This window comes from Myotis nattereri, assembly GCF_964212035.1.
Source record: "Myotis nattereri genome assembly, chromosome: 14".
In the NCBI taxonomy this organism is placed as follows: domain Eukaryota; kingdom Metazoa; phylum Chordata; class Mammalia; order Chiroptera; family Vespertilionidae; genus Myotis; species Myotis nattereri.
Genome location: NC_138089.1, coordinates 16581984 through 16595718, shown reverse-complemented (window position 1 = coordinate 16595718; position 13735 = coordinate 16581984). Strand labels below are relative to the sequence as shown.

Below are 13735 nucleotides of genomic sequence, written 5' to 3'. Positions count from 1 at the left end.
ATTCTGCAATAAAAAGTATGAGTTCCCAGACAAGAAAAAGCTAAAGGAGTTCATCACCATCAAACCACTATTGCAGGAAATATCAAAGGTTCCTCTTTGAGAAGAAGAAAAAAAATGAATAGAATGTCAATAACTATATATCAACAATTATTTTAGATGTAAGTTGATTAAAGATCCAATCAAAAGACATAGGGTGGTTGAATGAATAACAAAACAAGACCCTTGCATATGCTGCTTATAAGAGACTCACTTCAGATAAAAACACACAGAGACTGGAAGTAATAGAGATGGAAAAAGATATTTCATAAAAATGGGAATGGGGGGGGGGGAGCAATACTTATAACAGACAAAATAGACATTAAAACAAAGGCTGTAACAAGAGACAAAGAAGGACCCAGCAACTCTACTTCTGGGTATTTATCTGAATAAACCCAAAACACTAATTCAAGAAGACACATCCATCCATATGTTCACTGGAGCATTATTTACAATAGCCAAGATGTGAAAGCAATGTAAATGTCCATCAATAGATGAATGGAAAAGGAAGAAGTGGTGCATACATACAATGGAATATTACTCAGCCACAAGGAAGAATGAAATCTTGCCATCTGCAACAACATGGACGGACCTAGAACAGGGGTGGGCAAACTTTTTGACTCGAGGGCCACAATGGGTTCTTAAACTGGACCGGAGGGCCAGAACAAAAGCATGGATGGAGTGTTTGTGTGAACTAATATAAATTCAAAGTAAACATCATTACATAAAAGGGTACGGTCTTTTTTTTTTTTTAGTTTTATTCATTTCAAACGGGCCAGATCTGGCCAGCGGGCCGTAGTTTGCCCACGGCTGACCTAGAAGATATTATGCTAAGGGAATTAAGTCAGACAGAGAAAGACAAATACCATATGATTTCACTTACATGTGGAATCTAAAAAGCAACACAAAGAAACAAACAAAACGGAAACAAACTCATAGATACGGAGAACATTTTGATGGTTGCCAAATGGGAGAGTGGTTGGAGCAATGGGTGAAAAAAGGGAAGAGAATAAGAAGTACACAGTAATAGTTGCAAAACAGTCATGGGGATGTAAAGTACGTCATAGGAATATAATCAATAGTATTGTAATTACTATGTTTGGTGTCAGATAGGTACTAGATTTATCAGAGTGATCACTTTGTAAAGTTATAGAAATGTCTAATCACTGGGCCATACACCTGAAACTAATATAATACTGTATATCAATGTAATTGAAAAAATAAAATAAATAAAAATTAGGTCTTTCTGGAAAAAAAGAGTAACTAAAAACAGCAACGTAAAGAGAGACAAATCATTTGCTAAGGCACATTTTTTTTTTTAACCACTGAATAATAAGAGAACATTTAAAAAAATAGTCACTCAAATATATTAATTCATTCCAAAGAATGTCTAAAGAATAGAGGATTCATAGGAAGTTCTCTACAATATCTAAGAATTTTATATTTGATTTCATGATAAACTAACTCCATGGGAAGAGAAAGAACTAGAACTTATGGTATTTAGCATATTTAAGCAGGAAAAGGCTACTCTAAAAACAAGTGGGCCTACCGAAGCATTTTTGCCTCATATTATTGTAGGGCAGTTTTATTGTTCAAAAGCAGTAGATAATAGAACATGTTTGGTGAAACAGTTTTCTTACATGAAAATTTCAATTACAAAAAGTGTTTTCTCTCTACAAAATATAAACCTCATTAGTATAATTATTGGGAAAACTGAAAGTGAAAGCTAGGATTTTACAAGTATAGAGTTCTGGGATTACCCCTAGAAAGCAAAAATTTTAATTTCTAAAATTTTAGAAAGGAGGGATTAAACATAGAATCAATGTCCATAAGGTAAATAATGGAAACAAGAAATATAGTACTATTTTTGTTGGTAGATTTTTTTACTATAAAGTAAATTTAAAGAAGAAACTAATGTAATCATTGCTGATACTTGCCATGGTAGATTTTTCCAATTTGCGTTATCTATCTACACTAATAAAAGAGAAACATGCAAATTGGTGTCACTCTGCTACCCTTCCCATTGGCTAATCAGGGCGATATGCAAATTAACTGCCAGCCAAAGATGGCGGCCGGCAGCCAGGCAGATTAAAGCGAACATGAATGAGGCTTGCTTGCTTCAGTGACAGAGGACTCCAACGTTCCCCACCTGCCGCTGCCGGCCTCTGAGCTGGCAGTTTGAAACATTGTTACAAATATAGAAGCTAAACAAAACCCCAGAAACCTGCTTTCAACCAGCCGGGATCTGAGAGCTGGAGTTGAAACAGTGTTTCGATTATAGAACCCAAACAAACCAGATACCTGCTTTCAGGAGCGGAGGCCTAAGAGCTGGAGCCAAGCCTCAGAGCTAAAGCTGGCCCAGAATAAAAAAAAAAAAGGAAAAAAAAAGAAAAAAAGTTGGGAGCTTCAGTCACCCGCCAGCCTGAAAACAGCCCTCAGCCCCTCACTCAGACTGGCCAGGCACCCCAGTGGGGACCCCCACCCTGATCCAATACACCCTTCAGGGCAAACCAGCCGGCCCCCACCTGTGCACCAGGCCTCTATTCTATATAGTAAAAGGGTAATATGCCTCCCAGCACCGGGATCAGCAGAGCCGCGAGGCCTCCCGGCACCGGGATCAGTGTGACAGGGGGCAGCGCCCAAACCCCCTGATCTCCCTGAGGCTCTGTGTGTGACAGGGGAAGGCGCCCCAACCCCCTGGTCAGCCCTGCTCTGTGCCTGATAGGGGGGAGCTCCCCAACCCCCTGATCGCCCTGCGCCTCTGTGTGTGACAGGGTGCGGCGCCCCAACCCCCTGATTGGCCCTGCTCTGTGTGTGACAGGGTGTGGTGCCCGAACCCCCCCCCCCACCCCCCCACGGGCCCTGCTCTGTGTGTGACGGGGTAGAACCATAACCTCCCCATCGGCCTTGCCCTGAGTGTGACAGTGGCGGTGCCCCAACTCCCCTATCGGCCCTACTCTGTGAGTGACGGGGGAGCTCCTCAACCCCCTGATCGGCCCTGCTCTGTGTGTGACGGGGGGGAGCTCCCCAACCCCCTGATCGACCCCGCTCTGTGCGTGACAGGGGACAGCGCCACAACCTCCTGATTGGCCCTGCTCTGTGCGTGACAGGGGTGGCACCGCAATCTCCCCATTAACCCTGCCTTGAGTGTGACAGGGGGCGGTGCCCCAACCCCCCAATCGGCCCTACCCTGAGCATGACTGAGGGTGGCATCACAACTTCCCGATCTGTCCTGCTCTGTGCATGACAGGGGGCGGCGCCCCAACTCCCCAGTCAGCCCTGCTCTGAGCCCGACCAGGGGCTGCACCTAGGGATTGGGCCTGCCCTATGCCACCTGGGAGCAGGCCTAAACCAGCAGGTCATTATCTCCCGAGGGGTCCCAGACTGCGAGAGGGCACAGGCCGGGCTGAGGAACCCCCCTCCCCCCCAAGTGCACAAATTTTTGTGCACTGGGCCTCTAGTTTAAATATATAATAAATGGATGTTAAAATGATAAAGTTAGAACAAAAAATATCAGTAAAAACAGAGTACATTTTAAAGATATTACTTGATGTCTGAGAATTTGTATCTTCTTCAGTAACAGTCACAAAGAATCAAATACCCAGAAATTTCCAATGTTTGGCATTTGTAAACAAAATATTTGAGTGACTGATTAAATTGTTCAGTTACTTCCTGATGTTTGGCCACCATACACGCTCAACACACAGGTCACTATCTAAGGCAGTGATGGCAAACCTATGACACGTGTGTCAGAGGTGACAGGCAAACTCATTTTGTTGGTTGATTTTTCTTTGTTAAATGGCATTTAAATATATAAAATAAATATCAAAAATATAAGTCTTTGTTTTACTATGGTTGCAAGTATCAAAAAATTTCTATATGTGACATGGCATCAGAGTTAAGTTAGGTTTTTTCAAAATGCTGACACGCTGAGTTCAAAAGGTTCACCATCACTGATCTAAGGTGACATTTCCCTTTTGGTAGAAGTGAAGTATGTATGTGTAAAGAAAGATGAGAGAGCCTGCTCAAGGTTGGGCACAGGACAGGAGAGGAATTTATCAAAACTTTCAATTGGAAGTGATCTACGTATCTGTGTACCTATTTATCATTGTTCTGCCTCTTTCTTTCTTCCTCATCATGGGCTAAGGCAGTGGTTCTCAACCTTCTGGCCCTTTAAATACAGTTCCTCATGTTGTGACCCCCAACCATAAAATTATTTTCGTTGCTACTTTATACTGTAATGTTGCTACTGTTATGAATCGTAATGTAAAAATCTGATATGCAGGATGGTCTTAGGCAACCCCTGTAAAAGGGTCGTTCGACCCCAAAGGGGTCGCGACCCACAGGTTGAGAACCGCTGGGCTAAGGTATTGCTCCAGGCACTGCAGACAGTGGGAACATAATGGTAGACCATAACTTAATTCTGGCCATCAAAGGACTTTTTCCTGAAGGCATCCAAGAGTCATAGAGTGATTTGAGGCAGTGGAGCACCACAGTGGCACAAAATAGAAGCCATGGGTATGAGTTTGTGTAAATATTTTTTGTAGGATGTCTAGAATGCTCTATGGAGATAGTAGAAAGGGAGACCAATTAGGGGATGATTAAATTGTTACAACCAGAAACAATGAGGTGGCTGTTAAGGAATGGTGGTGGCAATGGGGAGGCTGGCTGACTTGAAGGCTCTGTAGAAGGCAGAGTGTTATTCTTTGTGACTCTGGAAAGCTTACATGGAGTCTGAGATCCCTAATCCTGCCATGTTATAATTCTTTCTTGTAGGAAGTAGGTGAGATTAGCAGACAACTGGGCTTTTAAGAAAGGTACACTCAGTTCTTAGAACCTCTTCTAAGAAACAGCTTGCCTCTCTAGAGTAAGGAATGAAGATTGTGGCATGTCTAAGGATCTTTTATGAATATTTCTTCTTGGTACTCATTCTGGGCCTACATTTTCCTTCTCTATGCTGGCTTGATCTTCTGATACATATATTTTTTCATAAATGATAGAGAAACAAATTTTCTGGAGTCCCCGATAGGGTAAAGAAAAGATGGTGGGTGGGTGTCACTCCATGGGCTTTTTCACTTAAGAAGGGGAGACAATTTCTGCACTTACAACAGTCCTGCAGGCGGTGGGCAACCCTGGGCTGTCACTGGGTGAGCTGTCCTTTACCATCACTCTGCAAACTCTGAGGATATTCACAGGGTTGAAGAACCCTGCCTTCAGGCAAAAACAACAACAAACTCCCCGCACCCCTTCCCCCTGCAAAAAAACACAGAGAGTGCCAGAAACCTAAACAATGCCTGTTGCCCCAAATTACTAGGGAATCGAGTGGTGACTCTTACAATTTCTGTTTCATATAGGTAAAAAAGAATAAAAGTTACTCTTGTTTGGAGAAGGTAAGCAAAGAATATCAACATCCCTGAGTCTTAGTTCTGAGAAAGTATGGGTGGAACTCAGATTTTTTTTTAACTCAGTCTGCCTACTATATAGTGCTCTGTCTCTTCCAACTTTTAAAAATTTCAATTTCCTATAATTATTGCAAACAATTGGCAGTGAAATTTCTGTGACCAAAAGACCCTCTACATATTCATCTCCATCATATTAAAAAATTAAAAGCATATACTATGGATTTAAAACATACTGGACCTAAAAATAGGCTGGTAAGTGAGGAAGGTATAATAATGGCTCTTTGGGCTCAAATCTTTGGGTCATCCTGGGATTCCATTGTGTATACGACATAGGCAGAAATTAAGAGCTTTTGCAATAAACATTAGTTCAATAAATATTTATTTAGACTCCTGCTATGTGTAAGGCATTTTCTAAGTACTATGTAAGAGACACAGGTTCGAAGAACATGGACACTGTCCTCAAGAAAAACAAAGTCTATAGAGAGATAGATACCTACAAAGATATTGATTTCATAAGGAAGAAGTAGAAAGTGCAATTTTAAAAGCTTCAGATGTACTATGATGAGAATTTAGAGGAATGCATGAAAAACCAGATGTTTGCTACATCATTTAAAAAACACTTAAAAAATCAATCCATTTGATGGGAAGCCTATTTCTTCCACCTGTGGTAGGTCAGAGTACAGCCTCTCCTCCTTTCAGTAGTTTACTCAGTTGTAAAATACTTCTTTTTGTTTGGCACGAGCAGTGATTATATATAGACATATTCATGATCGTGTATATGGACATTCATCTCACATTTTGCCTAATGTGATGGGCCAAGAAGTGGAGATGTGCCAGGAACTGGACAGATTTAGCTGTGTTCCCTGGTGAGCAGTATCTTGGTTGTATTGCATTTCCACAGTAATATGCTGTTTTAAATATATGGAAAAGACAAATAACTGGAGAATCTGGACAGGATACAAAAGGCTAACTTACTTTAGCTGCCTCAGAACCACTAAATCTGGTTTATCCCAGATTCTGAAAGGAGAATTAGGATAAATGAGAAAGGCAAAATGATATATGAGACTGATATTTTGATTTAAGTTGGGTCAGCCTCTTTTTTAGAGAGGAAATAAACAGAGAATAAAAATAGTGCAGTATTTACTAGAAGCAGTGCACTGGTAAACCCTATTCCTTTCTTTAGTAATGCTTTTGCTGCCTTACTAAAGTAGATCATATAGGTATACATGATGTTTATTGATCTCACATATGTAGCTCATTTGGGCTCAATCATGCTTTTGGATTAATTTTTTCTATATAACATACATTTGTTATATGCAAAAGAAGTCAGCTTCCTATGATCTGATTGAAAAACAACCATTTTTTTTCCCTTTGGTTTATGATTTAGCTACTGAAACCTGTACAGCAATTGCATATAATTTGTCAGAGTAGTAAAGGAATTGTCAAGCCATTTTCACATTCCAATCATCTGTTCATCTGTTTTTCAGAAGAACAAATACAAAATGCTTTTGATTTAACTTGATATATTTTTTTAAAGTCCCAAATCTCTTGAACTGTTTGTCTTCTGGGCTAAGAAGCATTTGCTTGTTAAATATTCAATCCCGCCCCAGTGCCAGGGACATCAATGGAGTTTGCCTGATTAACTGTAGCACAGCATATGCAGGCTGAGGAGAGAATGATTTCCCCAAGGAGCCAGCACTTCCTCTGTTGAACTACTTTCTTAAAAGGACATGCAGATGGGCATTTGGATAAGTTCTGGATGCACAAAACCAATTGCTCTTGCTGAGCTGCAATTTCAAAAAGATAATTTTAATGACTCTTGAGGGCCATCTACTTGGAGCAGATGGGACCCAGGCTCTTTGTATCACAACTTTAATGTTGAGTGAGTCAGGATGGAACCCTCTTTTAGCCTTTGTAAAAGTGAATGATTGTATTTATTTATATTTCAATTGATGTTTTAATTCAGTCCACAATGAATAATGTCTCATATAATGTTCTTGAAAGTTCTGTAAAAATACATTCACAATATTCCAAACACACTTCGATAGCAGCTTTGAATGTGTAATTGAGGCTGAGTCTGCAGGGGTTTTCACTTTTGTCCAGTATTTTTGTGACTAAATGTGTGAACTGACAGCACCTTTTAATTGGACTAGCAGACAATAGAGATGATATAGGTATATATTTCCAATGTCAATCAAAGAACACAGTTATTTGCATAAATATAGCTAAAGATATTAGCTATAACAGAACAAAAAAAACTTCTTTGATAATAGCAAGATTAACCATTCAAATGTATCTTAAATGTCCTTACTAAAAATCATCCCCAAGAAGTAGTTCAACCTCTTGATTTTTTAGGAAATATAAAATTAATACAATTTCATTTGGGTAGCAAAGATAATTGATAGTGGTGTCTTATAATGCATTTTACTTGTTTATAAACAAAATAAAAGGTAAATGTGGCTTTCTAACAAGCAACTAACCTGCAGCATGCTTGATATTAAAAGGGGTTGAGCAAATTATTCTTGTAAACTTCTTTACCTGTAGCCAATGATGCTTCACACACAAATCATAGCAGAAACTATAGGGACTGGATGGGATCGGCAAACATCATCATGTGAATATTTGGGAAAAATGATGAGACTTCCTTAATTGTCCAAGACAAAACATCTTTTTCTCTAAGCTAGATTTCATGCTCTTTTAACTATAACACTTTAAAGACTTTATCTGCAAATTCCTATCCACACTAAATATTTATCTGCAATGTTTATCTTTTAGCAGGAGCTGTAGAATGTTACTCTCAATGAACAAGAGTTTTATAACCTTCTTTACCTGCCTGTAACAATGAAGAGGCAAGTCGCAGGAACCAAGGGGCCCGTGACTTTTCCAGAGGAGAACAAAGCTTCAAAGAATAATAATAAAGATGAACATGTGACCAGCCTAAAAAACTACTCACACAGCATAATATTCAATTTGCATGGTAGGTTTAGATAGTATGTATGCTGTAATTTATAATATACAGAAATAAAAATGTCAGGCAATATATTCAAAATAGGGTCCTTCCATATTTTTTCCAATACATAAATTGACGGTTAAAAGTCTTTAAAGGCTATGCAGAAATAATAAATGAAACAGTGTACCATGCCAGCACAGCCAGGTTTGGTGAGCCTGAGAGAGGGTGGTGAAGGATTAAGAAAAGACAGACAAAAGAAGAAAGCTGGGTCTGGGTGGGACGCTGTCCTCTCTGATGGAGAGCTAGAGACAGTGCCATGGACTACAAGCAGAGTCTTTATTTTATAGCCAGTTTCCTTGAGGCAAAGTAAGGGTGTGGTCAAGATGTTTACAACATTCTCGTGGGTTTCGAACCTACTCAATTACATGCACCTGATCAAGCTTTGTTTACTTGCTGCACCTCCCGCAGCCTATATCACTCTGCCACATGGGACCACGGGTTCGGATCATAAAGTCAAGCTTACAACTATAGCCTTTGGCTGTAATTGTGCTGGGACTTGCACGTAGCTTTGCCACGAGAAGATCGTGTCCTCTCATTTAGTCCCAGGCTTGAACCTGTCCAAACGCTGTAGCCGCTCTCCACAAAACAGCTTAACTACCGAGAGCTAAAAAAATATCTTTAAAGCAACAATACCAGTAAAGCTGAGAGGAAGGACTAAAAGAGTTTCCTCAAAAAATTAAAAATGGAATTGCCGTGACCCAGCAATCTCACATCTGGGAATATATCCTAAGAAGTCAGAAATACCAATCAAAAAAAATGTATGTACCCCTATGTTCATAGCAGCATTACTTACAAACCTAAGCTCTGGAAACAGCCTAAGTGCCCATAAGTACATGAGTAAATAAAAAAAACTGTGGTACATTTACGAAATGGAATTCTATGCAGCTATAAAAAAGAAGTATTTCTTACCCTTTGCGACAGCATGGAGGGACCTGGAGATTATTATGCTCAGTGAAATAAGCCAGACAGAGAAAGACAAATATGACATGATATCACTTATTTGTGGAATCTAATGAACAAAATAAACAAAATAGGTCCATGGAGGCATGGAACATATTGACAGACCTCAGAGGGGAAGGGGTGGGGGAGAAGAGACAATATTAACCAAAGAACATATATGCATAGCCCATGGACACAGACTATAGTGTGATGAAGACCTTGGGGAGGGGAAGGGACTGGGTGAAGGGGGAAAAAGGGGGAGAAAATGGAGGACATCTGTAATACTGTCAACAGTAAAAAGAAAATGGTCCTTTTAATTTGATGTTTGTAGCTTTGTCCTTTAGGCCTCCAAAAGTCAGATGGAGAGAAGATCTGAAAGATTCCTAGCTAATCTGAACACTATAAGTAGTCAGGACACATAATTCATGTCCAAATATGGGTAATTTTTGGCTCAAATGTTTCAATTTGGACTGTTATACAAGACAAGTTACTTGTCCTTGCAAATATCTGCTTCAGTATGTGATACACAGCCAGAGTTTGGGGCGGGGGTGGGGGGGTGGGGAATGACAGCATTTCTAAGTAAAAAATTAAATTACGGGAGCAATAAAATACTACTATAAAGCTAACTCAAGTTGCAAACCAGATGTATATACTTAGAAGGCATATTGAGAAAAATGGTAAGATACAACACAGAGACAATAGCAGGAACATGCTTCTTTCTTTTGGAAGCTGCAATAGTGTGCAAGGCACTCTGTTTTGCTAGCTATCCTGAGATAACTCATTTTACACGGCAGTCTTGATTTTACAGCTCTCCACAAAATATATTTCCATACTTTGCTTTTCCAGTAAGATGTTCAACTTCAAAATTAATTGAGTATCAGGAATATCTGTATATATGACTGCATAAAGAATAAGACAAGAGCACATACAAAAAATTCATACTTTTGAGGCTCTCACAGTAATGAAGATCCGATATGTGAATTAATTATTTTAGAAACTTAAATTAAAAAGACAATGTATCACTTAAAGCTTATTTTAATTAGTCTTTACTATCAAATGTGCTTTTCCTCTATCATAACATGATTTATTTTTGCCTAATTTATATGCTACCAAATCCACCTACTTTCTCTTTAAAAATACTCAATTGTCTAACAGCAAAATAAAGTCTTTTAACTGCAAGTTGTAAACAAGTTATAATAAGTGATATAATTATTACTTATTCATCTATTATCATAACATAACATGCTTTTCTTAAGCATAATTATGTTACTCTAAGGATACAACATTCTAAAATAATGCAACTAATAGTAAGGATGCCTAAATCAACTAAACTGATTTTTCTTCAAAGACTGTATGTAAATAAACATTTTAAATTTGGAATCCAACTTCCCATTGACTTATATAATTAATAAATAGGAGAAGTAATCTTACAGAAAAAGAATTTACAAAAATAAAAAAAGCCTCAAATAAAACATTCTGATAAAGAAGAGATCACTACAAATTCTAGAACTTGTTTAAACATCGCCTGGCATTTTTGTTATTCATATTTTTTGTATGTTAGTTTTTACTTTGTTATTGCCTCTAACAGCAAACTTCAAAGCTTGCATAATATGGCGAGGCTTCTGCCTCTCTTTCTGGCTGTCCTACTTAACAGGCTCCAACTAAAAGTAGGCCAGGGCAGGTGTTAGCAATGACATGGCCCCACCACAGACTCAAGCCATCTGCTCCTGGTCAGGGCACAGGGGTACCAGAGAGCTATGCCAGTCAGAGCTTAGGTAACGCACGATCAATTTTTTTTCAATTTTATGTAGTTGGTAATAAGTACATGTGTGCATAATAAATGTTGAAAGATACCAGGAGTACAGTAGCTTATAGCAAAAGAAAGTCATAAAGTAATAACATTAAAATATTCAGAACTAATATTTATTTTCCCATGAAGTTCTATTGCTTCTTCTCAAGGCTTATCCTTATGTGGTGTAACTTAAAGGGCAGTTTCCCCATAAACATATCTCAAAGTTCGCCAGAGAGCTACCCTTTCCTACCTGCGATCATAGTGATTCTTTTGGGTTAGGTAAGAAAGATGGTGCTGTGGATATAGGAAGAAAATGGGTCTATCCGATAATTAATGAAGTGGTATGAGTTTATCAGATCAGCCAATTAATACTGTAGAAGAATTGACTGCTGCAATGGGGGCAATACTAGATGCTGAAGACAAATGTCCATTTTACAGTTTTATAGCTTTAGGTTATTCAGGGTGAAAGGAAGAAAGATGTCCATAGCAACATTTAAAGTGCTGGCATCAAATGTACTATTTTATGCATAAAGGAGTTTGTAGTAGGTTAATGTTTGATATGACTGATAGTTTCATCACACTCAAAAGCAAGGGTATTATTAAAAAATGATCTCCCCATGCACTCTGCTACAGAAACTCATTAAAAGTTGCAAAAAAACATAATTACTGACTGAACAATCTCCATATTCTCAACTGTCTCTGAAGGTAGGAGCTATGGATTTAATCTACACCCCACTATCCAAAGGGGGATTCTTGATCAGTTATAATTATTAAAACAAAGTTTTATAAGCATACACAAGTTTTTCTAATTATTTCTATAATTTCTGCATAGAAATGATTTTTATAATTTTACTAAACCATAATTTGACTGTAATCTGCTTTTTAAATACTATTTTTTCTAGAAAATATTGTCTATTATTTAAAAATAAAGCTAAAGAAATTTCACAAAAAATTCATTTTATATGGGGAAGAAAGAGTTATAATGTTTACATATTAATGTTTCAGAACTATATTCAGTTTGTTTTTTAAATAAGTTTTAAAAAAACCTTTTTTATGAATTTACTAATTTATAAGATATATTTATATTCTAAATAATTGCAAACAAAAACCTCCTGTAAGGCAAGTCCCAGAACTAATCCATGATTCATAATCTAAACTTTAATTGGCACAACTTTTGAAATTCTGGGACCATATGGAAAATAATGAGTCCTAATAGGTCCAAGGTGATAGGATGGCAGGGGAGTAAGGAAGCCAGAAAACCATCAATTCAGAATGTGTAGCAACTGCAACACCATTTCCCCAGAGATCCAGAACAATGTGTTCTCAGTGTTTTACTGGTTTTGCTATCATAAAACTAACCCGCATATTATTTCTCATTCTGTGTGAGACAATGATTAAAATAAAAAGACAAAAACAAACCAAAAACTGGTTTCTATAATTAAAAATGAAATTGGCTGACTGCTAATAAAAAAGGCAGCAATTTAGAGTTACCATAACAACCTGAGGCAACTGTTGACTGACATTGCAATCTGCTGCATTTTTATAAATAGCAGTTGATTTTCCCTTTTTTATTTCAACTAGTTTTAGTGCTTATTGGAGGTAATGGAACAACTGTGCTTTATCACAATTTCACTCATCAAGCAGTGTACCTCTTCGCTGCTGTCTTCACCATAAAAATCATCTTCCAATTGGGTCACACTGGTATCCTCTGTTAGATCCAGAATAAATGGGCACCCCTCTGGGGACATGTTCTGAGTCTTTCCATGAGGTGCTGATCGTGGTCTTGATGAAAAGGTAAAAACATCCTTTGGAACAATCCAGGTCTCCTCTGCCTGCTGGTCCTGCTCACTCTCCTTGCTGGTTTCCAGCCACAGGTGTGAGGTGTGGCAGGAGTCATCACCCAGAAGAGACTGTCTGCTGGACGCCAAATGGGGAATGTGATCATCATTGTTGGGAAATACCCATTCATCTGACGTTTGGAAGAGATGACAAAAATTAGAGTAGTGTTCCATGAATGTTATTTTAGGCAAGTAGGTTAAAATTTCCTGTTATTGAAACAGATTTATTAAATAACACAAAAGCCAAGGATGGCAATTTATCCACCATCTTGTAATCAGCCAAACATTTGCCTACAGCTCTGGGCAACTCACATACACTTCCTCACCATCTGAGTTGAAAGACTGGCCAAGACATTTATAAGTTTGAAATAATTATCACCTGTCTTGAAGCAAGTTTTTTATAGCACAGCTTCATTAATTTGACATTCCAGAAGGGGGAAATCTTCCAGAATTAAAGGGGCTGACTTTTTAATATCTTCTTTTAACTGCAGGACAGGGTGCTTAACAAGCCTCTTTAAACAAGTGTGTGGGCATTGTCTGGATTATAAATCATGGAGGAGAGAAAACCATGAAAAAGAGAACAGCCTTTTCTCTCCAATCTACTAAATGAAACAGGAAACTTCATAGACTAAGCTGATTAGACTTTTCAAGTGATAGTAAATTCACAGACATATTTGCTAATGTGACTGGTGGATTCTGCTGGTGAAAAAGACCTTTA

At 38.3% G+C, this 13735-nt stretch overlaps 1 protein-coding gene across 1 annotated transcript in view; it reads right to left on the bottom strand.

The window, feature by feature from the left end:
* The window catches only part of LOC308530127 (protein CFAP20DC-like), a gene marked incomplete at its 5' end in the record, with an annotated part of 119378 nt that overhangs the window by 75364 nt on the left and 30279 nt on the right, over positions 1–13735 (bottom strand). Inside the window, one exon of the mRNA XM_081106608.1 lies at positions 12829–13148. Within this exon, the coding sequence (XP_080962734.1) occupies positions 12829–13148 (320 nt within the window). The remainder of the gene's footprint in view (positions 1–12828; positions 13149–13735) is intronic.